At 43.9% G+C, this 26297-nt stretch overlaps 2 protein-coding genes across 2 annotated transcripts in view; one reads left to right on the forward strand and one right to left on the reverse strand.

The window, feature by feature from the left end:
- Positions 1-26297, reverse strand: part of LOC130535200 (NAD(P)H dehydrogenase [quinone] 1-like) — a 164623-nt gene that overhangs the window by 110461 nt on the left and 27865 nt on the right. The gene's annotated exons all lie outside the window — the stretch shown is intronic.
- On the forward strand, positions 48-24298 carry bcl9 (BCL9 transcription coactivator). The gene is given in 11 exon segments (XM_057049590.1): positions 48-260; positions 2001-2166; positions 13596-14081; positions 16953-17266; positions 17583-17690; positions 17838-18024; positions 18634-18730; positions 18817-20998; positions 21483-21755; positions 21884-22293; positions 22295-24298. Coding segments are annotated over 9 exon segments (4521 nt in total). The 5' UTR covers positions 48-260; positions 2001-2166; positions 13596-13755; the 3' UTR covers positions 22919-24298.

The following is a 26297-nucleotide window of genomic DNA, read 5'->3' on the forward strand; positions in this document are numbered from 1 at the left end:
ATTCTCACTGGCACACAGACCTGACCTAGAATTGCTACTTAGAATTCGGGTTAAACCATCGCGTTAGAGCGGTGGGGGGGGGGGAGAGACGACAGGAAATCTTGACTGGGATGTAATGGAGTAGGACCACTGGAAATCTCGGGCGAAAGGGGGGAGACACCTTTCTATTTTATAATGTTTCCGTCATAATGTTGTGATTAGATACGTCTACGATATGATCGCGTCGATCGATGAAAAGGGGAAATAAGCCAGCAGTCAAGGTGAGCCTTCTTTTTACCCCAATTCCAGGTGTAGACTGTCTTTACCAGAGCTCGCCTCCTGGCAACGGGCACACGCGGGTCCTCCTCCGGGGGACATCTCACTCCGGTATCCGTTCTTCTCCTGCCTATGTCCCCGAAGGCTGGCTAGCAAACCCACGTCGCGTCTGGCCTTGCACACCGCGAGCACCGTTTCAGTCGCGAACGCTGCTCGTATTTTTTTTTTCCCCCCCTCCCGAGCGCACCAAAAGCGGATTATTCACGATGTTTTCAGCGTGTTGGAAAACCCGCGGAGAAATATTGGTTTTTACCCCATTATAATGGAGTACCGCCCGTGCTTCGTGAAAATGAAAAAAGGATACAATGCAGCATGCGTGCTTTGCATTCTTCGGGAGTACACCGCTGGTATTGTATTTGCTTATTTTTATTATTATTATTATTTTTTTTAATATAAATGGTGTGTGATATGATTTATGGAGGCGTAGGGAGATTATAGGCCGCGGCTGCTGATTGTGTCGGCCAGCCATATCATCTGCCGAGCGATTTAATTGTTACATTGTTAACAGAGCTAGCACAAGTTGAAAACCGAGGTTCGCCCGGGCGCAGCCTGGATGGGCTGGTTGGCCACCAAACCGCTGGATTAAAAGACGTTTGCCGTGTTTTTGTGCGAGTGCCCGTGCGTGTGTGAGCGTGTGTGTTGCGTGTTTGTGGAAGACGTCGTTGTTCTCGCTCTCGGTCGCCGACCAGTGCCTCCCTCTTCGGGGAAGACTTTGTTCGCGCTGGCCGACGCTCCATGAATGCGAGTGCTGAAGTCTTCCCTTCCCCCCCCCAGCTCTGGCGAAACAGGAACAACTTCTTTTAGGAAAAAAGAAAAAAAAAAGTTCCTGGAGTTTCAAGCGCCATGGAATTACTTTGTCCGCCAAGAGTTGTCCAGTGAGGCGCTGAGATTTCGCAGGGAAGTCCGATCCGGAGTGCAGCAGTTCGGGGCTTTATGATGAAGAGTTGCAGCTTTGGAGATATTGGAGCCGATATTCTCCGACTTCCTCCACCAGGCCCGTTTGGACAAACTTGTGCGGCATTGTGCTGTGTTGCTTTAGCCAGACCAGCGAGCTAAACATAGAAAAGAAAGCGACAGTTTTCATTTTATACTAATACTTCTCTATTTCACCAGCCTGGAACGTGCTCATGCTGTGAAGACACTTTAATTGTGAGAAAAGTTCACATTTTCACCTTTTTCCCCCCGGAGATTAACTGCACAGACAAAAAAAACCTCAATTCTTAACGCAATTTTGCAACACAAACGAGGTTTCTCAGGCATCCTACTGCTTTTCTTAAACAGAATGAACAGTGGCACCTCTGTATAGCTTCTGTCCTTGTTGCTTCGTTAACCTGAGCAACTTTTTGGTGTTTTGGAATGTAAAGCGTACACCCACACGTGGAGACTAAGTTCCTCCAGGAACTTGACCTTTATGACAGCAAAGATGTCGAATATCAATACGTATCTCTTTGTGTAGTATTTTTTCTCATTTCCTTTTATTATTCAGCTTAAAAGAAGCTCTCTGCAGTGTATAATAGTTTTTATAGTTTTCAGTTACGTCGCTAAGTCGCGTAGTATTTTAGAGTCTATATATAAATACTTGCTGTTTTTATGGCCCCTGATGTCTGAAGCTTTTTCCTAATTGTGTGTCAAATATGCTGCTCTAAGCATTAAACCAAGTCAGTGATGTTTTGTCTCTCGTACAGGTGTGAATGACTTGTGGGCATAGACGACTGTGAGCGGGCCCCGTTCCTGTCCAGCCTCCGTGGCTGACTGGGAGGAGTCGAGTGGGGAGCCGACATCAGTGCCCGGTGGACCTGATACCTGGTTCTCCATATGAAGCCCTGCTGAAAGGGCAGGGGGGCTTCTGAGGTAAGCAGTCCTAACTGGGCCTCTTTTTGTCCCATTGTGTCAGCCTGCCCACTCCTAAACATGATCCTGCCATTGTGCTGGCATCGGAGGAGTCTAAATATAAACACTAAGAAACAAGTACCATCGGACGTGGCAACCACATGTGAGTTGCGCCCTTTATTATGAAGAGCAAAGCACCTTCGCTAAACTATCAGTTCCTAATGGACGCGTTAGGATTTGAGAGACGTGCGTCAAAGACGTGTGCCCAAACTGGCACGCTTTTCTCTGCTCCTCCTGTGAGGCAACACGGCTCCTAGATAGCAGATGTATTTATACTCATCATGTTATGGTAAAGTATATATTTCTGTTGACCCAAGATGAATTCCTGATGCTTCATCAGAGCTTTGCGGAGCACCTCTATTACACAGAGACAAGGCGGAACACTCAGACGTGCAGCACTGCTTTGCAACAGCAGCAGGCTCTTCCCAATGTTTGTCCCCGTCTGGTTGACATTTATCGGTGGCGGTGACCACGTTGATAGCGGCATTCTAATGAGAAAGGCCTTCGGTTGGAGGGTTTCTTCCCGTGTTCCTCTGGAGGTAAAAGACCTCAGAGAGGAGTTGATTCTGAACTGTTTCTGGGTCTTGTTTTCTGATCTGCAGATACAGCAGATGCAGCCTTCGTCCCAGCAAGACAACACTGTCTGTGTGGTTTATCCTTTATCTCATTCGAGGTGTGTTAACCAAAAACCACAGTGAGTTGAAGGACTCAGGGAAATGGATATTGATGTAATGTGGATGAGGATTTTCCTCCTCTGTGCATTGGCGTGCATCATTCCTGTGCGGTTATGTGCCCCCTTTCATGGTCGTAATCGAATAAAATAGTTCTGTGATGACAATTACTGGACTGTGAATCCACTGTCAGGTAATCTTTATACACGCCATTTCTATGTGAGTCTGGTTCACTTAAACCTAATGTCATGTATACAGGAGGGACCGTCCTGTATTTCAAAATGTACGTTTCTGATTTAATTCTGAGAAACTCTGACTTGGCAGTCAACACATTTAGTTTTCGGTCACAACTTCCACTTTTACGTTTCCATTTAAAGATGTTGCAGTTGACGGCTGAGAAACTGTTTTAATTAGCAATTAAACTTTGATATTTTTAAGTTTTAAGTAATGACTTCTGAGCTGATCGATGAGAAGACTTAGGCAACATTTTGGGACAGTAAAGTAGCATAGTAGCTTTAGTTTGAGCCAAGTGAATTTTTAGGGGGGGTTTAACCGTGTAGATACTTGTTCATTGACTACAGAGTCTGCGGGAAGCAAGTCTGTTGCAGGAAAATATTAATTTGCCTCGCTACAGCCAAGTTAAGTGCAGGAACTTACATTGATCACAGACTACAAAACTCATAAAGATTTAAGCGAGCTGTTAAACAAGTGCTATTTTCAGCACTAACTCTGAATTGGCAAATTAACTATGTCTCAGTTGTTTTTGAGAATCTGTGGGTTTGAGCAAATCAAAACTTAACCAATATCAATAGTTTATATTTGGAAATGTTATCTTATTATATTATTAGGTTAAACTAGAAATAGGACTGGGAGTTATTTTGCACTGGTGTCATTTGGCCTGCAGTAAAGGAGGCCTGGGCCCCGTCTCGGGGACCCATACGGCATCATTAGATGTGCTGTCTGAGTCAGAATCTGTCTTTTTCTTTGTTTTCACCCATCTTTGCTGTGATTGACATTTATTGCACCGATGTTCTTTTCACCTGGCTGAAACTGGGGGAGAAAGCTTCATACTGGGAGAACTCCGAGTCTGTGGCGGTCAACTCTGACTGCTGCAAGTGACCAGGGTGGTGGCTGCTAACTGGATCGACAGTATCTTTTTAACATTACTCTGACCTCTTGTGTCTTTCCTCGGCTTTTGTGCCGCCGTATTGCTGAACTTGCTGTGTCTGGATGACGAAGCAACCCCTTCCAGTTTCAGGGGGCATTTTTTATTCTTATTCTTACTAACATTCTCCCCTGGGCAGTATAGAGGATGGAACTGGCAGATGCTAACAGATGAGCAGCCACTGTAATTTAGCAGCAAACTTTAGACGCTTGTGTTCACGTCTCTTATGCCCACCTACATCTGCCACAGTACAAAGAACCACAAACTAGCATAAACAGTGACTCTGGGGTGTTTAAAGGTCCAATTTCTGAAAGCCTTAGAGATAAGAAATTGATTTATTTATTTATTTAAAAAAAATCTATTTAAAAAAAAAAAAAAAACCTTTTAAGAACTGAAACCTTGTCTGTAGCCTTGAAGCTGAAAGCAGTAACGAACACCCACACGTTGAATTAATCTTTTTCAAAATGGAGTGAATAACATCTTTTCAAGTCTTGACTCGGCAGGTGAAATAATGAACACGATATGTTGAAATATGTTGTGGTTTGTTCCACTTTTTTGTCTGGGAGAGTGCTTAAAAATGGTGTTGAGCTCCGGGGCTCTCTGAGAACATCTCTTACCCACGTCATATTGGTCAGTTAATCTCCTACGTGCTCAACCTTTGATGTCAGACATGGGTTCACCGTATACCTGTCAGTCCGGGGGTTGACACAACGTCTCTCTTGAGCCTTTCGTGAGGTAATTGGAAGGATTCTCTTATTTCTGCTGGTGTAAATCTTGACAAGTGTGTGATGTCGGTGAGGTTTCTTGCTCCGATCACCTCTGCCAAGGAGGTTGTGTTTCATCAAAGTCCGCGTACGTGCGTTCTTCAGCGTACAGATTCATGGTTGGTCTGTGAAATAAACATGGTTGGATGCACCGTAGTGTTGGACGATTTTAAAACACGGCTCGTTGTGTTTGTTTTCTGAGCTGAAACTATTTGATTGTTGGTTTGGTCTTTGGGTCGGTGTGAACGCTTCCCTGCTTTGTCACGTTGATGTTCATTTTCAACCCTACACTGAGTGTGTAGCTTGGGTCAGACATACGTGACTCGTTGTCATTGTATGTGGCTTAAAGAGTTTTCAGTGTAGTGATGATGGTTTCAGAACTGGGGCACAGACAGGTTTTCCATTTTATTCCACTAATTTGCAGATATCTTGTGGTATTTGTACTGCTGTAATGCAGTTATATTCACTTATTTAAATCTGTATTTGTTTTTATAAGAATTGAAAGAAGCCAGAAATGAAACACCAATATCAGTGTGGAGTGATGTGGCACGGCTGGGACGTTCATCAATGCCCAATTTTTCATCCTACATGTTCCCTGTTATCACTGGCATACGTGTGATGTTTCTGTGGCTTCCAATTATCCCTTTTAATCCACCATAAATACAGTGGAATATTCTTTATAAAGGAAGGTACAGATTCCAATTACCATAAAATGCAACAACCAACATTATTCTACCTTTTCCTTAAAAGAGGAGTACTGTACACACCAGACTTGACTAAGAGACTTAACTACTCCTGCCTATAGGTATTTTAAACGCTATACCATATTTGAGTATGTATCCAAATATGTAATTAGGTAAGTCCTCGCCATTCCAAGGGAACAATTCCGAGTAAAACTCTGGTAATTAAGGGAAACAGTCTGTATTCATTTATTTTCACAAGGCTAATTTTAGCTGCTTTTTCTCTACACTGTATCGGATCGAAACGGTTTGACCTGACATGTTACGGTATGGCTGGGTTGGTTTTCCAGTACACCGGGTACCTCTTCGTCGTGGTCGAGGCCTTCATAACCAGTTGGTACGAAACTCTCGCAAAGATGTTGGCATGTAAACACAACTGTGTTCATCTCATATCATTTTTTGGTTTTGTACTGGCAGCTCTTTTGGCGCCAGAGTCTTAAGAGGAAAAGACCGAAAACATAATACAATTTTTTCCCCTTGCAGTTGGAGGCAAAATCCAGAAAAATTGCTTGTGCAAAATTCAAACTGTAGCAAGACTTCACAGACAATACCGTAACACACAAACAAATTTTGAAGCAAAACTAAAAATTAGTTTAGTTTAAGTTAATCAAATGTCGATGACAACCTGAATTTGTATTTTCACAATAACGAAGCATCACAAAATAGGACCTGGGGACAGAGTTAGTTAGCATTGGTGGCTAACTAGCCAGCTCATCGTCTGCATACAGGAAACAACAGGGTTAATTTCTAAATATAGGCTACTTGTTCAAAGTGAACTCACCATGATGAAGACGCTCTGTAAAAATGCTGGAAGTCACAAAACACTCCGACTCTGTCTGGTTTCCAACAACTCCGTGGCCGAGTCCATGCAACGCTCCCTCCTGTTGCTCGCCGGTTGGTGCCATAAATAGCATCCAGTTGATTATACCACTCCTAGTTCTGTCTTTTAAAAAACTTCCAGTCCTTTCTGCTGGTCCGGTAATCTTTGGTGTTTTCTCAAGATCACGTTTATGGCTGCTGGATCCTCTGAGCGCCAATTGGACCTTAAAGGGAAAACCACATTTCTGGTCTCACCTGTGGCTCCAAGTTCTCTCATCTGCCACACAGCTCAGAAATGTCTGCATGCTGTAACTGGACCAGGTATCGCCTTAACATAGCTTTTTTTAAACTTTATTTTTACACAGCGTCACTGTTGTGGGGTTTAAAAAAGGGCAGGTTTGCGTTTTCTGAAATCCATTGTTCTCCTGACTCGTCAGTGTCGTCCATCCTGGCCTCAACAGACTGACATTCACATAAAAGTTCCTCCTTGGCACACTTGGACCGGCACACACCTCAGCCCAGCAGGTACTAAAAGTACATACTTGGCCCCGGTACCCCTACCGGAAAGTCTTCCAAACCGTTCCGTGTCAAGTTGTAGGTACTAGTAGGTACAGCATTGAGCAAGAATGGTACCTGGATGCATTTTTGTTTCTTTTGCTACCCTACCGTTGTTAAAATAAACCATACTAATCATAATCCGTGTTATTAATTGGTGTAAGGCCTTTTCTTTTTACTCAAGTTTGGATTAGTGTCTGTAAGAAGTGACATTTGATTGAGTTGTATCAACCACAAGCATCATTTACATTTCTAGGACTGCGTAGTCTCTAAAGGGCCGGGCGTTGAGTATTCCCACAATGGGCTTAGCCACAGGGAGAAGTCTTCTCAGTGTGTGTAAGGGAAGAATGTGGCCTGAGTGTGGGAGCGACTGTCAGGACTGATGGAGGGAGGGAATCCAAGCCCAGACAGCACGGTCAAGAAAGATGGAAGGGCCCGCACAAAGGGCAGCAGAGTTTCCCTGAAGGATATCAAGTTTCTCCTTTCACGGTCACCCAGAGACAAAAATGAATCGCCCCATTTTGTTTGATTATTCCAAAGTTGTGATCTTACTTTAACCCAGGGCTGCGATAAATCATTAAAAAATCACAGTCCCAGGTATCAGATTTTTTCAGCATATTATCTCACAATCTTTAGCAAAAAAAATCCTTTTATTTTCCGTACGAATTTTTAAGTCCCTTTTACCCCAAATGCAATACTGCAGCGGCCTCTCTAGCATATGATGAATCTACCTAAAATCACATGATGGAGGTCAGGAGTGTTAAATGCATGACGGCGGAAACCAAGATGCACGTATCAAACCTGGTATTTTTCCATATGGTGATGTCATCAATGACATCTGAAGTCTGTAACGTGTCTTTACCTAAATGCAGGAAGAAAACTTATTTCTTAATAAAAACTAAAACATAAACTTTACTGTCCCGTTGTGCTAGTTACACAAGTATATTCATTGTAATCAAGTACATTTTCCACACAGAACAGGAATATTTCCCCTCCTGCCATTATGATATAACACTACATTATATAATTTGGGGCCAAATGAGTTTTATACTCATACATCTACAAATCAATTTATATCATATTTTGCGTGTCTCTATATACCGTTCAGTATCCACATGCAATATATTCTCTTTCTCTATATTCTTTTGTAGTCAAACACAACAGCAATGGCCAAATCAACGTTTCTCTTCAAATGATAACACTGATGGCTTGTAATTGATTTCATTGCATATCTGTCCTAATCAATACATGTTTTTACTTGTGAAATGATCCAGTGATTTCCCTTAAATCAGTATCACGACATCTAAAAGTCGTATTCAGATGTTTTTCATCATCTGTGCAGACCTCAGAACCCTGCAGCCCTACTTTAACCTGTGACTTTTAATGGGCACTCTCACCCTACAGCATTGCTCCTGTCCAAATGAGGAGTGTCTTAAAAACAGATCTTAATATCTCTTCCCACAAGTACCACACAGACACACACACACAGACACAGACACACACACACAGACACACACACACACACACACAGACACACACACACACACCACACACACACACACACACACACACACACAGACAAGCAGGACACAGCCACTTCCTCAGAGATGCAAAGACAGAGGGCAGATTGACAGAGTCGCTCTCCCAGGGTGTGTGAGTGAGATCTCAGCAGGCTGGAGTGTTGAGTGCCAGTGCTGCTGCTGGAGCTGGCCGCCACATGTGGCACTCTGCCCAGGCTACACCAGCGGAGTATCGGTAGTGAGTCAGCTGTGTGTGTGTGTGTGAGAGAGAGACAGGCACTCATTGCACACTTGGTGAATAGAGTGATTTTTTTTTTAGAACCTTTCTGTCCTGGGCACCTCACCATGGGTATTCATTTGTCCTGTCATTTGAGAACCCTCATATCTTTTATCAGCAAGGTATCTGCCGCCACGATAAGTAACAGAATGCAACATCACAGCCGCCATCTTCTAGAGATTGAAAGCCAAAATTGGTTTGACCAGACAAACATATGAGTCAAAAATATGGGAATGACTTGACTGTTGGCATCCCAGAAGGAGAACCCATGACCAGGATCCCCTTAGTAGTGCAAACCTATTGTGATGGAGGCTCACAGAAATGTCACAAAAGTCTGTAATCAGCAATCAAAGTTGATAACTAACTAAAAAAACTAATTTGCAGAAGGTTCTGCAGGCCATTGCCATATAAGCAGAGGTCAGTCACGCTCCTTTTAACAGGAGGGGCAAGCTCTTTTTTTGGTTTTTGAATAGATTCCATTTTTTATTTATGGATAAAATTAGATGTATGGAAATAGAATTTTACCCAGGGACCTGCTTTGTCGTGTAGGCTGGTTCACCTAGAAATTGCTTGTGCCTGTTTCTGTTACTGTAGGGGCATAATGTCATTTCAGACCTTATCATTGGCAGTTTCGAAACTCCATCGTCCATGACGCTCAGAATTGTTAACATTCTAAAGGCGCTGAGTGTGTCAGGAGTGCTCGCTGCAGGACGTGGCACGCTGGGAGTGTGACACTGCTGTCAGAAAAGCACCTCAACAGGTGAACATACATGTGTTTCCTTGTTGGCCACTCGGCTTATTATTGGTTCTGAAGCGTTTAACTCTTTACCTGGCAAAAATAAATGCCATTATCATATTATCCTGAAAATATTTGTATACATTTTACATTTATTTTAGATAAATATATTGCATTTAAATTACCCAAAACAACTTGGGAAACACTCAATATTCCAGTTTATTTGCTGCATTTATTCCCATAACAATTTAACCAGATGATGTGGATGAACATGAGTATTTACTCATCTGGACTTTATTATTATATTTATAATTGTCAGGTAACCTGTAGATTAGAAATGCCCCAAATCATCTTCCTTAATGGTGACATGCTTATGGCTTTATACTGTAGTTCCCCATCATTGGAAACTGATGTGTGACAGGTTCAGATTACCTTGAAATAGAAGAAGAAAGAATTGTGGAGATGAAGGCGAAGTAGACGGCAAGCAGGTAGTTCAGCAGGAGAGCAAAACACTATCGTGATTGAACTGCAGTTTTGCTGTGGGATTTGCATAAAAGAGGCTAAAACATCAGCAGACTTTTCTTTTTTACAGCCAAGAGGATGGCTGAGGACTTGGAGGTACAGTCTGGTGTGCGTGCACAGTGCACTTCACTACCCCAGACAGCTTTTCTGTAAAATAATATCTGTGCAGCATTGTTGAGTTAAAAATTAAAGGCAGTGGACCAGAGTGGTGGTGAGGTCATGGTCCTGTTATCAGCCCCAGTGGATGCATAACTGGTATAAAGCCCCCATCCCCGGTAGGAAGGTCCGTTCTCTACGCCGATCACTGCCAGCATACGACGGCTGTTACGTAAGCATGAAATGAAATTCCCTTTTAGTAAAACCCGCATTTGAAAACCTGAATCTAAATGAAGTGAACCGTTATCTGACCTATATATTTATATCAGACAAAAGCTTTTCTAAGACGGTTTCCTAATAACTTCTGCAAACTGCAGCTTTTTGTGTGCTCTGTGATTGACAGTCGAGCATCATAGAGGAAGATGAAGACTGTGCTTAACTTTGTAGTGTTCTGGTGCTCGTGCCTGCAGTCAGCTGCTTTGTGCACACCTGATGATGCCATATTCTTTGTGACACTCGTGTCACCAAGTTCCCCAATTAGGAGTCCCCCATTAGCGTGTGATCGGAGGGAACAGATGATTGACAGTAGCTTGGGGACCGACATTAGTTAATATTACATACATTTATGTATACAACACATATCTACCGTTGAAGGACTGCAAAGTGTTGTCTTCCATTGTTTTTGCTCACTGTACATTAGCTTCAGCAGCAGAGGGAAAGAAAAAAAATTTTTATTTTCTGTAAGTAGCCATAGTTTTCAGGAGAAAACTTGTATCATTTATGAATACAGCTAAACGAGTTAAATCCACTCATTGAGTGCAGCATTCTAAATGATCCGTTCTGCTGTGCAAACCGGCTGTATGGATTTGCTGCTTTCTTCAATGAAAAAGGGGTTTTGTTGCAGTGCTCAACCAGTTGTTCATTACCACAGAAACAGTGTAATTTCCTCCTCTTTAATCTTGACGTTATCAAAAAACATTCTTATGCCTCCTCTTCGTCGCTCTCGGCCTTTACTCACATTTGATTTTGTGCTGGGCTGTCTGTGTGGAAGTGTGTTGGACTTGAGTAAGACTCTTTGGCGCAGTGTCGGGAAACGATGCCTCAATGCAGCTCTGTCTTTTTCTAATTTAAAGGTCCTGGATAAATCATTTTAGCCCTAAACTAGAGAATCCTACTGAAAATCCCATGTTCACACTGTCGTGTGAGCGGCCAGAAATGCTCAACATGGAACTCAAATAGGTTTTCAAGGATTTCAATATGTCTGAAGTTCTTCCTTTCATTTTCTCAGAGCTACAGTTTGATTTTTGGATGTAAAATCATCTGGAATGCTGAGGATGTTTTTTTGAGGTTTCTTTCTCTTTGGCATAATTAGTGTCCTGCCATGGGACAATATAGTGCAGAAAAGTACATTTTCTTCTGCTCGGCTGGATCGTCAGCAGGAGGCCAGTCACATAGCATAATTTATGAACTACCAATCTGTATCGAAGCCATTTTGAATAAAGAATAAAGGCGCATTTACCCCACTCTTTATACCCCAGGGTCTGGACAGGACACTGAGCCTTGTTATATTAATAAAAGTTCAACTCCTCAGACAAATGTGGAGGAACAAGGCCAAAAATAAGTTTAAAAACAAACAATGTTCATCAACGTGCCAGAATTCAGTGGAGAGAATAGTGTGCATTTGTCAACAGGTGTGCGACAGATGCACAAATAAACAATGTCAAACGTAAAAAGCAGTGCATCATTCCACCAATTTAGTGATTCTGTGGGCCAAACAGGTGACTGCTTGTGTCCAGCTGTCCCAACCTTGCACAGTGCACGCATCCATCGTGTCCCTTGCCAAACATTACATGGACAGTGGTTGGTTGTTCATTGGGCTTCCTATCATGAAATCAAAATCTCTACAGTATAATCTTACCTGTTGTACCCAAGCCACTGCAATATTCCTGCCAGGCCTTCCTTCAGAATCCCCAAATACATTTATTATTATCACTTTATTTTAAGAAAGCCTCATTTGTGAAAACTTTGATATTTGATTGTATTAAATTGAAATGTCGGTACGATGTTAATACAAAGGTGTTGTGTGATGTCATGTGCGCTGTATAGTCACAGTAGGGTTCCATGTATCATTGTGCCTTTAGGGAAATGGTGTCTGCGTAACCGTGTTCTCTGTTGCGATGTAGATCTCACCATTTCATGCAGTGGAGAGTTGTTTTTTTTAACCAATTCTGCAGTGAATGAATGTGCTCATTTCAGTGATCCATTAATCAGTTATAATCAGCCAAACACAATCCAAATGGTGTGAATCCCCCAGGCTCGTCTACACCCCCACCCCCCACCCATCTCTGGAGAAGCAAACCTCTCATGTGCAGCAGTGATCTGTGGACCTCATAATTGTAAATCACTTCTTGTGAAAAGCAGAGAGACGAACGCTGTAGCAGGAGTTGGTGTATTTGTCTGGTTGCAGTGATACCCCCAACCCCCACAAACACTCCACCTCCCTCAGGGAACTCTGGAGCCAGTTACAATGTTGAGTGTTTTGGAAGAACTCCTAAATATTTTCAGGATGACAATGTAATCTGACTGACTGAGTTGCTCTCTACCGATCAGTATTCACATGCAATATATTCTCTTTCTCTCTCTCTCTCTCTCTCTCTCTCTCTCTCTCTCTCTCTCTCTCTCTCTCTGTCTCCGTCTGTCTGTCTCTCTCTGTGTGTTTTGGTTTTGCAATGGCAGCTTCTGTTATTTATTTTCGGCTTTTATTATTTTCTAATCAGCCAAAAAGATGGTCAGCCATTTTAGAACTTGTGAATTCTAATTACCTTACAAACCACTCAATAATTACTAGTTAACTGTGTACAAACGTCAACTACATTTTAGTGCAATAACCTGCCTTAATCATTACGTGATGGGTGAAAGCTGCATCAAACTCCTTGGTCAAGAAAGATCAGTTTGTCCAGTCCACCCAGTTGTCACACGTTTGTTTATCTTGGAGTGAGGCTGTATCAAACACACCTTGTTTCTATTTACTGGTAGTCATATGCTGATGCTGCAAAAGCTGCAGCCAGCATGCAGCTCTGGTCTAAGAATGCCCCGTCTGCCTCCGAGCTGCGGTTTTGTCAACACAGAGCGCTGCTTCGCTGAACTTTAGTCTCTGCATTGACTTATTGGTAGTTTTGCGGCTCCCAAGGTTCTGTGGCTTGAACTAGATATTTTCCTGGATGTTTTTTGTAGGTTCAGATCTCTGCCCCAGGTTCAAAATGTTTGTGTTCTGCTCATATTCTTATGTTTAACTGGGTTGAATGATCCTTGTACAGTTTTAGCCAGGAGAAATGTACTTTATGCCAAATGATCTTTTTTGTTAACACCTCAGTGACCCATCAGGTAAATGTATATTAAAACAATAGTTGTGTTGTAGTGGCAGAGGCAAACCCAGCCTAGCATGTGTGTATAGGGTGTTCACGCTGCATCACTCCTTTCTAGTTTTGTTAACTTTGTCTTCTTTTCTCTCTTTCTTGTCAACAGTGTGCCCAAGGGCCATTGAAAGCCCCCTAGGGGGAGTTTCATAAATACACACCATACAAGAAAAAGCTCTTGGACTATTGTTATTGTCTTACAAACACCTCCTCCCACACAAATACACACACACACACACACACTCACTCACACACACATACACATTCGCATGCACACACACCCACACACAGACAAGGACATAGAGAGAATGTTGGAGGTCCAAGAGGAAAGGCCAGCGGCGGCAGGTACAGCAGCAACACATTTCAACAAAAAGGAGCGAGGGAAGAAAGAGAGAGAGGAGACGAAAGACAGTCGAGGAAATCTCTCCAACATTGGGAATCCTGTTCCTGGTTCTAGGAACGTGCGTGCCAAAGCGCCACTATCCCACACAGGCAGCCCTCACCAGCTTATCACACCACCCTGTTCTGTAGTCCTGGGAGCCCCATCAATGCACTCCAATAGGCTGAAGAACTCCCCGTCCACCAACACTCAGAGGTGAGTAAACAGCGCTCATCCAACCTGCTGAGGTCTAAATGTCACTGCTGTGATGATGGTAATGAGTCGTGGAGAATTTACTTGGAACATCTTGTGCTGCTCTTGGTTTGTTCATGATTTTAATGTTACTGTTTGATTTAACCCTTTTTTGTCATTCAGAATCTATATACTATGGTTTTAGACTAGAAGGGCTGGAGTCAAATAATTAACATGGATTCCTGCTGCTGCTGTAATTAGTGTTGGATCACATGCCACATGAAGATTACGACATGCTGAGTGAAGATCGTTTTTTTGTTGTTGTGATGGTTTAGAGGCATTTGACAAACTGGGATGTTTAGATCCTGCATATTCTTGCTTCAATTCCTGGGTATGGCCTCCTTCTCACTCAGGACTATAGCTGTCTTGATCTACATCACCAAGTTTGCGAAGTGTGTCGAATACAGTTGAAAAGAGGGAGATAAGATCACGTGCTTTGATTCATTTCCAAATGAATATTTTTCCTCATTGTTGCCTTAACCGAGTACATTCCAGATGAGAAGATGGAAATACAGTCTTCATTAAATAAGTCATTTACCAGAGAAGAGCATAACAAGTATGCAAGTACACAAGATGACAGATTGTACAGTTTTCAGTACCTTTGCTGGCTAGTCGATAAGTTTCTCCCCTCTGTGGACAACCAACACTAAAGTGAAACCTGTTGTTTCTGATGATGTTCATTACCCTTCTGTCTGCTTTGGGCCAAGTTGGTGCCCAATTGTGGTGACCTGAAACACAATCGAGACTCCGAGGTTTAAGTACAGGCTTTTCCAGTAAAAACTGGCCCCATTCAAGTTTTTCAAAAATACCCACATCTACACAAAACCACAGAAGTACTATATAACACAAATAAGTTCTGTGTTTTTATAGTTGTGCACTATTCTTACGAGTCTTTGGATGTTTACACTGAACTCTTATATACCATTTTGGTGGGAAAGATGGCAACACACCCAATTGTGTTTGCACTTGACAATAATATAGAGCTGATGTTGTAATAGGGCATATACAGATATTTCTGCACTGTTGCTGCTAGGTGCTGTCAACCATGCACCAAAGCAACACATCAATTCTAAGCTTTCTGCCACTGGTTGCAAAGCTACTGCTAGTTTTCTATACAGATATCTCAATGCTCAAAACTGATGCCCTGTCATGTGCGTGGATGATTGACTTAAGTGGCCATGAATAATGTTTTAGTATCTTGGACCAGGTGCTATTTTTAGTACCACCTTGCTCAAGGTGAGCGAGATGTGCAAAAGTGAAGCCATCACAAACTATTGATTGGTCAGAATTGGAATGCTGCCTTCTTTTTATTGATTATCAAAACAGACAAGCTTATCTGACTATTTAAGTTAGGACAAAAAATAAAGAGTGTCCTGTTACCTTTCCAAACATACTTTTAACCACGTTTTGTATGAAAGATCTCATGTCATGGCTTTGCGCTGTAATTCAACATGTTCAGTTCATACACACTCTTATAGCAAATATTGATATATTGTGGACGTGTAATACTTCACCTACTGTTAATTTAAGTAGCTAATTTTTTTATTCTATTACCACGAATGCCTTTAATTTATGTTACAGTTTTGTTCAAAGGTCAGGGAGTACACTTAACATGGAAGTTTTCCCTGCTGACGAATGGTTCTGCTGCCTCTGGAAACGGCTGTCTGCTCTGACAAAATCCCGGCTGTTGGTGTTTTTTTAACTAACTGACTGTGTGTGTGTGTATATATGTACATAAAGTAGGCGAGTATACAGTTGTGTGTTTTGGACATGTTGGCATTTGTTCTGTGTGCGTGTGCGTGTGTGTGTAGTGAGTAAAAAACAGACAGACAGAGCAGAGAGACAGAAAGATTAGGGTGTGGTGAGGGAATTTTCTGCCAGGATATGTCCTGCTTGCCTGAAATGAGCTGCTCTTATAACTAGTCAGTAGTAGTCACTTGTACATTGCCCACATCTGCCCTGTATGTTTCAGAATTGATTAAGCACATGTAATTCCCAGTACCGCTAGCCCAATCTTGTGTTCAAATTGGGAAGAATTCACCTTGGATGTCTCTGCATAGCACAGTCTGACTGTTGGTGTCAACATAAGCAAGAAATGACAGAGATTTAGGAATAAATGAGATTTAGGAATAAGATTTAGGAATAAATGAGACAACGCATCGTTGTCTTCATCAGTGGAACAAGTGGAACAACTTCTTCGGCTTTCAAAGTAGCCAGGATGCATCCGTCCAAAATAAGAGAGAAAGCTGGAACTTCAGGTGGACACCCAGAATCCTGGGTTTGATTATATGAAAAATCCTTGTGATTTTGTAAAAAGGCCTGCTGGTGATTCTAGTTGCACCACATGATTAAGCTGCCATCGCTGACTGAGTCTGGGCTGTAATGTACACACAGTACAACTTCTGTTGCACCAAGCTATCTAACAGAGCGGAAACCAAACTGGTCATTTTAATAATAGTAATATTTTTTGGCTTTCTTATATACTGAATAAGTAACTGTATAATCTTGTTTTAGATTGACTGTCTGACTTTTTTTGTGACACACATCCTTATTAGTTGTGTAATAGTCTATTATTGCATATTTATGGGTTGGATAATGAAATAGGACCATTTTCTGCCAAGGGCATACAGTAGCTGAAGGTTGGTATATGTCAGATTTCATGTCAGTTGTTGGCTCTGCATCGCTGTATTTGTCTGTTCTGTGTCAAAATCCAGAAGATAACTGCATTTACTTATTAATATGCCTCATCCGCCTTGTTTTATTAGTAACAAGTTCTGGTGAAAATCAAAATATATGTGACTTATTCCGTGGATCTTTGTTTTCTTTTTCTGTCAGCCCTAAACCTAAGACGGAGGCCATGGTACGCTCACCTCCTGTCATGTCCCCCTCCACTGCCACCCAGATGGACTCTAAAATACCCAATCAGGGCAAACCAGGGAGCACTGGCAGCCAATCACAGCTCTCACCGTGTGACCCTAAGACCCTGGGTGCCAAAGGGGCTCAGAATGTACCAGGAGGAATGGGGCTGAAGAATGGTCAGGGTTTGACTTCTGGGCCAAGTTCCAAGGTTAAAGTCAAAAGGGAGAGAAGCACCTCAGTGGAATCATTTGATCAGCCAGAGAGTGGAACGTCCACCACTGAGGATAAAGGTAAGCAGCCGGGGGCACACATTAGTAGAACTTAGTGTAGCTGCATTTTTTTCTATTGTAACAACGTGAATTTAAACATTTTCAGATTACATTAATGTGGATTATTTTGTCATTGAACTTGTCTGAAGAGTTTTTACACATTCCCTCCTGTAGTGTTCATCCATAATAGATATTTTGAGTTCTTCAGTTATAGAAACATACTTTTTCAAATTCTTCTTATGCCTTGTGACTCCCTCGTTGTTTTGTTGTAAAAGAGCAGTGGACAAATACAGGTCCCCTTATATATGTGTGTGTGTGTGTGTCTCTGCATCTGCAGACAGCAGCAGGGTGAAGAGGATGTGTGTGGCAGAGAGGAGGCAGCCGTACAGTGGAGCTGACTGGTGCTCTGGGGGCGAAAGTGACGAGGACGACAAAGGATTCTTTAGTAAGTTTATTAACGTGTGCATCCAAGCATTGAGCAGTGACGCGTCCGCTGATCATTTTGACGCGTTGCAGTACCTCAGTGTAACTGCAGTCCAGATGAGCCCGAATGGAACCTAAAGCGCTGTCTGTCCCTCTCATCTCTCCATAGACTGCAACTCCAGTGACGTGAAGCCCCAGGACTCAGTCACACATTCTACCTCCAATCCTGGTCTCAGTCGCTCCTCTACACCATCCCATAATACACTGGGAAGCCAGGGGCCAACAACAGAACCTCCTACTGGTCCGAAAACAGGCTCCAAACTCGTTTATGTGTTCACCACAGAGATGGCCAACAAGTAAGAAAACAAAGAACGCCGTCAGCCGTGTTTTACGTACTGCTGTAGCTACCAAACCCAATATGGCAGCAGTTTATTACTCATGTCCATTTGATCTTGTTTTACATTTACACCTGTCAATTGGTGAGATAGTGATTGGCAGTCAAGGCGAAACTACTTTTCATAGAAATTATAATGGAACTTGAATGCAGATGTATATCCACAGAAAAAAAAGTACACTGGAAAATTTGTGGCTCAAAATAAAACCGGTGCCAGTTGAATTGTGTTTTTGTGCCGTTGTCCCATTTTTGGCTTCTGTTATCTGCTTTGTGTTCCATGAGTTTGCTTTCTACCTCCTCTGCTTCACTTATGCCCTCAAATGTTTATTAGCACAAATATTTGGAGGTACACGCTCGGCATAGATTAACATTCATTTTAGAATTAGACATCGACACTGTTAGTCTTTGGTGGAAGGTGTGTATGAAACAGTTCATAGGATGTGTTGACCTTGACTTTACTTTGGAGTTCCCATCTACTCAGCAAGTGGATGACTCTCACTAAAAGACAAGAAGTAACACACATTCTTATTGTTTCTTTCTGGTACCTGACTATCTGCCTTCTTGTCCTCAGGGCAGCTGATGCAGTTCTTACTGGCCTTACAGAAAACATCATTGCCTTCCACATGAAAAATATCTCCAACAGCAAGGACAAAGCTCACCTTCTCTTGGTAAGAATGTTAACAGTCGTGGTTTTGGGTCTCAGCACAGTCAATAGGTGCGTTATAACTTTTATAAATTTCTCATCCTCTCTCAGAACAACGCAGCAAGCGCCCTCCGAAATGACTCTAAGCCTCCTCAACAGCCTCCCTCTCACACCCAAGACCAGAGTCACCAGCCAGGTTCCAAACCGTCCCTAACTGGCTTAGCTGATTCTGCCCCGTCTCAACCTTCCAATCAAGGGAACCAGTCCAGTGTTCCTCCACAGGAAGGATCATCCTCTTCAGGCATGGAATCCAAAAACCTTCCTGGCTGTAGCCCAAGCAACAATACAACCCAAGTCGATCAGACTCCTGTCAACCAAGCTGACACGGGCCTTAATCCCCAAACGGCAGGAGAAGCTGGCCAAGGTGGAGGTCCTGGTGGAGCAGGTCTGACACCGCAGCAGCAGCAACAACAGCAGCAGCTGGCACAGGAGTTGTTAAACATCGAAGCAAACACCGAGGGTCTGTCTCAAGAACAGCTGGAGCATCGCCAACGCTCATTGCAGACTTTGCGAGATATTCAGCGCATGCTCTTCCCAGATGACCGTGATGCCCCACCACCTGGGCCTCCACAGTCCCATGGTGGCCCTCATGATGGCGGCCCTGACGGTGCACCTCGTCGACCTGAGCAAGGGCCCTTGCAGGCTATGATGGCACAATCTCAGAGTCTTGGACCGCCAGGTGGGCCTGGCCAACCTCGTCCACAAGGTCCACCCTTTGGCCCACCTCATGGTCCAAGAGATATGCAGCCATTTCCACCAGACGAAATGGGTGCACACATGGGGGGACCGGGAGGATGTGGAGAAGGAGATCAAATGACCCCAGAACAGGTAGCTTGGTTGAAGTTGCAGCAGGAATTTTTTGAAGAGAAGCGGAAAAAACAGGAAATGCAACACCGTACACTTCCACCAGACATGATGATGCACCCACACGGCCCACGTGGTATGATGCGAGGCCCTCCACCTCCCTATCAGATGGGCCCAGGGGAAATATGGGGAGGACCAGGTGGTCCACCAGAGCACTACCCAGAACGCATAGGGATGGGCCCTGGTCCACGGGGTATGCCTCCCCATATGCAGAGGATGCCTGGCTTTTCCGGTATGATCAATCCTGAAATGGAGGGACCCCCAAGACCTGGAATGGGTTGGCCTGATGACATGCCTCCTCGGATGGGAGATGCAAGAGGCTTTCCTGGGGGACCTGGAGCAATGTTTGCTGGTCCTGGTGGTCGCGGTGAACGTTTCCCAAATCCTCAGTCCGTCCAAGAAGCGATGTTTCACCAAGGTATGGGTGGAGAAAAAGGCATCCCTCCTGGGATGATGATGGACATGCAACGAATGATGGGACACCAAAGAGGTGGAATGGAACCTGGCAATGGTATGGGTATATTTCCCAGGATGCCTGGTGATGGTCCTATGAGTCCATCCTCCCGGCTTCAGGGAATAGGAGGAAGAGAAATGGGCCCCGAATTTGGCATGGGGCCTGGCCCAGCACCAGGTGCACACATTCATCCTTCCAAATTACGAGATCCAGGAATGAACATGAGTCCTGATGAAATAATGAGAATGAGAGCTGGAGGAGGACCTCCAATGGAGAACATGGGTCCTCAAGGACGGCCCATGCAAGGCCCTCCTTTTCCTGAACAGACACAACCAGGAGACTTTCCTATGGGGCCTGGACGTCCATTTCCAGGGGGTCCTGGGGGGATGCGAGGTCCACATGGAGATCAGTCCTTTGGTCCAGAGCACAGATCGACACCAACAGGAGGTAATGGGCGCATCAACCACCTTCCTTCGGCTGGCGGCCCTTCACAAGGTCAGCGAGGCCGTAAACCAGCAGACCTGAATGTCCAAGCAGGAGGTGGGAACTCTCCAAGTGTCAACCCTCTTAAGTCTCCTCCTCTAAGGCAAGTTCAGTCCCCCATGATGGGCTCACCATCAGGAAATCTTAAATCCCCCCAGACTCCGTCCCAGCTGGCTGGTATGCTCACTGGTCCTACAGGTCCCACTGCCCCTTCAGCTCCACCAGCTTCAGCACCAATGAAGTCCCCCCACTCTATGATGGGATCAGCTGGGGCTTCACCAGTTCATATGAGATCTCCCTCACTTCCTAACCCCTCCCCAGGATGGGCTTCATCACCAAAACCACCCATGCAAAGTCCTGGAGTTCCTCCTCAGAGTGGAAAGCCCCCCCTTAGCATCACCTCCCCAAACAGGATGGGAGGCATGGAGCAAGGTATATATATATATATATGCATACATATGTTTGTATGTATCTAGGTATATTTGTTCACAGTAGTTTGTCCACTAGTTAACTATCATGTATCAAGGACAGATATGATGTGATCCAATTCAGAAATATAAATCCTGATCTCTTTCTTCCATGTGTGAGTTGTGAGTAGTGTGTTACATGACATTTCATGAGAGGCCAAGCTACCGTAACCAAAGGGAAAAAAAGTTGACGTGGTTCACAAACACCAGCTTTGACATTTGGTCATCTGTACAGTTTGGAGAAAGAAAAGAATAAACAAACTGGGATGGTTAATGGATTCACACCATTTTCTGATGGAAATGCACAACTGAATACTGTACTGAACCTAGAAATAGAACTTAACATCACTGGACGCCTTTTTCAGCATTTCAAATTTTGATTAGGTATTCAAGTTAAAATATTGATCATTAATTTTGTTTGTCTTTATAACCATTGTGTAATCCTGTAGGTGGGAATGGTCCCCCCTCTGCACCTCCTTCATCAGGAGCTCCATCCGGCTCCATGTCTCTTCCAGGCAACGTCCCGTCTGGCAGTCCGTACACCATACCCCCTGAGCCAACCCTTTCCCAGAACCCTCTCTCCATCATGATGTCACGTATGTCCAAATTCGCAATGCCCAGCTCCACCCCGCTCTACCATGATGCCATTAAGACTGTCGCCAGCTCTGATGATGACTCACCCCCTGCTCGCTCACCTAACCTACCATCAGTAAACAATAACGGTAACTGACTTGATAACACATCTGTAATGTGCTGTAAATTGCAAACATTTAAAAACACGCTCTACATGGGGTGTTGTTTTCAACATCAATACTGAAATGAACGACCTCTATTTGTCTTCTCTATGCAGGTACTGCCATGAATCATCAAGGTAATCCTCGTATGATGGGACCAGGAAATGCTGGCCCCATGTCTGCCCTCAGCCCCCTGGGTATGAATCCAATGGGATCTCAGCCTCTCTCCCATGGCATGCCCCCACAGATGCCCTCTCCCAATGCCCCTAATATGGGTTCAGGTATGATACCTCATGGCATGATGATACCACCAAATCAAGACCCTGGTATGGGAAACCCTCAAATGATGCCCCAGGGACGCATGGGTTACCCTCACCGAAGTCAGGCGTACCCCCTCACCCAGTCCCCTTCACAGCAAGGACCTTTCTCCCCACACAATGGCCCTGGTCCTCAAGGTTTTCCAGGCCATCCCATGGGCTTCCAGGGAGAAGGTGGTCCTATGGGGGGACGGATGGGGAACATGCCTCATGGGGGGGGGTGATGGAAGTATGTGCAAACCCAACACGCCCGGAGGGCCAGAGTTTAACAACATGCAAGGTGGGTTCAGCGACGCAGACCTTCATGAAGTTATGCGGCCGGGGGCATCTGGAATTCCCGAGTTTGATCTTTCCAGAATAATCCCTTCAGAGAAGCCCAGCCAGACTCTTTCGTACTTTCCTCGAGGCGGAGGAGAAAATCCGGGGGTTAAACCGCCACACCCGTCTGGTTTCCCAATGCAGGGAATGATGGGCGATGCCCCTCCAAGGATGGGGATGTCCATGCAGGGAATGGGAGGGATGCCAGGGGGCCCTGGTGGTGGAATGGGTCCCCAAGATATGCCAATGGGAAACCCAGGTCACAACTCCATGCGGCCACCAGGATTCATGGGTCAAGGCATGATGGGCCCCCAGCACAGGATGATGTCCCCTGGGGGTCCAGGAGGAATGATGCAGGGGAGACAAATGGCTCATCCTGGACCTGGCGGCTCACCTAATATGATGATGTCACTGCAAGGCATGGGTGGCCCCCCACAGCAGACAATGATGATGGGGGGGCAGATGAGGCCACGCGATATGGACATGGGGTTCAGTCCGGGCCCTGGAATGTTCTAATATTAAAAAAAACAAAACAAACCCTTGTAACTACAATGTTCTTGGACTGTACACAAGGATCGAGTAAAGGTCAAGATGTTCTGAAAGTGTTTAAAAAACTTTCCCAAACACGAGTAATGGAATTATACCAGAAAGAGGAAGTACGGAGAACTGAAGCGAATGGAGCTAGCCAGTCACCTAGTATTGTCCTGTGGGAACTATTCCAGTGGAGACTCGGAAAGGCCCAGATTAGAGTACTTCTGCCCCAAGAACATTTAATTTTGACTCATGAACTTCAGAATGTATGGGATTGTTGTGCATCAATTTTGCAGAACTGTTATTGTGATTTTTGATTATCTGACTTTAAAAAGGACTTTACCATCAAAGAGGAATCAACCTAACAAGTCAACGTGGAGATGCTACAGTATATGTCTACTTTTTCAAATTAAAAAAAAAACAAATTTGTCATTACAGTGATATGGAACAAGAGAAAGGAATAAGAATTTGTGCTTTGTGAAGACTTTAGTGAAACTCCATCATGTCTCGCTCCATTGTTTTGACTGTTTCTGTACAGTATATACGTGTGAGAGTGAGTGCGTGGGCAGAGTGAATGTTTGTGAGGTATGTATGTATGTGTCTGTATGTATAGGCATTCTATCAGTGACCTCTCAACTCCTCTCACCCAACTTTCATTGGGGGAGGAATGCCCCTAAAATACTGTACTGTTTACCATTGGTGGGCTATTTGAATTTTAGTCTATTTTAATTTCCTTTGTAACTCCAGTGTATAACAAACCAAACTATGACCTCATTAAGATAATAGTATTATTAAAAAAGCACAAACATGGACCATCTGCAGAAAGCCTCTTTTTTTTTTTTTCTCCTCGCCCGGTATTTTTGACCATTGAGAACAACACACAAATTGTGATGATCCTGGCAGCTTTGCAGCACAATGCAAACCCTCTCTGGAGAAAGATTTACGCTGTGCTCTAAAACTCTCAGGACCTGACGGTATCACTATTGTGGAATAATGCGAATACCCAGACGTGCTATGTGTTCTTGTCCCTGTCGTGTTCCTGTTTGGTTTTCTGGGTAACAACCATTCCCGTAGCAATAATTGCAACTGGTCAGCAGAATGGGACAGGAGTGGCTGAGCGCTTCAACAGGTATGCCGGGATTTATAGAACTAGAGCTAGTTAGACCGTTTAAAATAAAAATAGTAAGGCAGGTGGTGTCCAGATTGGGACACAAATGTAAACACGTACTGCTTACCATCCAGTTGACTTCCTCTCTTTTCTCTATTGTTAAAGCTTGTCATGTGTTTCTCCATTGGCTTTGGTGCAGAATAGCCTACCAGGGCTGTGGTGATGGACTACAAATAAAAGATATTGTTTTGGTATAATCATGTTGTCTATGGACTGTGTGTGTGTGTGTGTGTGTGACAGTATAATCATGTTGTCTATGGACTGTGTGTGTGTGTGACAGTATAATCATGTTGTCTATGGACTGTGTGTGTGTGCGTGTGTGTGGCCTTGATCACTCCAGTTTAGTGATGTGGACAGAGTGTTTGTTTTAGCAAGCATTACACGCATCAAACCCACCCACACTTAGCTGGAACAAAGCGTCAGACCAAGAGGCAACGTGTCCAAGTTGACATTTTATCAGGAGGTACTTGCAGTGCTATTTTTAAGAGGAACTTACGTGCCAAAAATAGATTTAAGCATGTTGACGCATTAGAGCACCACTGAGCAAGTTTTCCCCGTCCAACTAATATTTTGAAATTTTACTAGACTTGATCGTGACGGTAACACTGGCCTGTAAACAAAAGATGGTGGACTTGAATCAGAATTTCCTATTTACGCCTTGACATTAAATACGTGTTGCAATGCAACTGCACAGCTGATATCTGTATTAAATACCGTAAGTACCCCCTTGAGCTTTACCACAACTTACAAGATTGTTTAAGTGAAGATTCCAAATCTGTCAATTTTAAAAAGTATATTCTTATGTGCCAAATATACTTGACACAAATATGTATGTATTTGTGTATTCTCCTGAGGATTGACATTTAAGGTTTATAGTGTAAATGTATTATTAACACGGGCCTAAAGTAGACTCTGACTGCTTCACAGATCAAAATATCAGACCTAAACACTACAGGTTGTGCAACCTGTGTGATGAGTTTGTTTAGGCCCAGTTACCTCCAGTGTTGCTGTCAAGCTCTTTAAAGAATGCTTTTGAACTCCTCCAGGGGGCAGTAGAGTCCACTACACCCTGATATAACTTGATTCTGCACAGATCAGAGGAGACTGGAGCAAAAAAAACCCAAACAAACAAAAATGAGACGGCACCAGTTGCTCGAATGAGCCGAGTCTGTCGTATCACCTCGAGCAGGAGCTGGAGTAAAGGTGTGTTTACTCACAATGGTCAACACGGAAACAGGCAGCAAGGCTAAAAGTTGTCCCTCGCTGTCCCAGAAGGATCAGGTCATGGGGACAGTCACCATGGGGGCCAGCTTTTATCTACAGCTGATGGTTTACAAGGCGTCACAATATCAGCAGGTTTGACACTGACTGTTTTAAATGTCTGCATTTGTCATTGTTGTTTGTATTCTTGTCTTTCCAGGACATTAACAGGAGTTCTGTTTCCTTTGGCCACACGTAGATAATTGCTAATACGGTTCAGTTCAAAAGTATTTTCACGCTTACAAAGTTTGGATTATTTTGTTTAAGTGCAGCTGAGAGAAACAAAGATAATTGCAGTAAATATTACAGAACTTTTGATGCTGGGATCACTTTTGTTCTCCTTAACCACTTTATCCCTTTCAGGGTCACAGGGAGGGTAAACAATGGGTGAAGGCAGGGTCCCCCCACCAGTTCATCCATAGGGGCCTTTGGTAACTTGCTCAAGGGTGCCCTAGTAGTGCTCTAGCACTTCCCCTACTACCACAACACCTTCCATGTTTTGTCTGCACTGGGGCTTGAACCGAGAACCCTCAGCTTCTCAGGGCAGCTCCCAGCAGACCGCGCTACCACCACCATGACATGGACACCTGGACTCTCTGAGAGGTTCCATCAGCTCTTGGCTGCAGCGTGGGGACTCCTGTGTTGAGATCAGGCGAAGCGTCATTGATTTCTTTGTTTTCACAACCCTTCTCTATCTGCACTGGGGGACACCGTCCCCTCAGCCGTCTGTCAGCAGCCGCGGCAGCAGCAGACACCAGTGAGCTTCTTTCCCGCTCATGTCTCTAACAGGTTCTCCACCGTGTGTGACACGTCATCATTCTGATACTTGCTCATCTTGCTCCTTCTGATTTCAACTGCTTTTACCCAGTACTGTAGCCCTGAGATTCCCCACAAATCCCAAGAATATTGCAAATCAGTCCCTCTCCAACTAAATTA

Source organism: Takifugu flavidus, chromosome 1 (assembly GCF_003711565.1).
Source record: "Takifugu flavidus isolate HTHZ2018 chromosome 1, ASM371156v2, whole genome shotgun sequence".
NCBI classification, from domain to species: domain Eukaryota; kingdom Metazoa; phylum Chordata; class Actinopteri; order Tetraodontiformes; family Tetraodontidae; genus Takifugu; species Takifugu flavidus.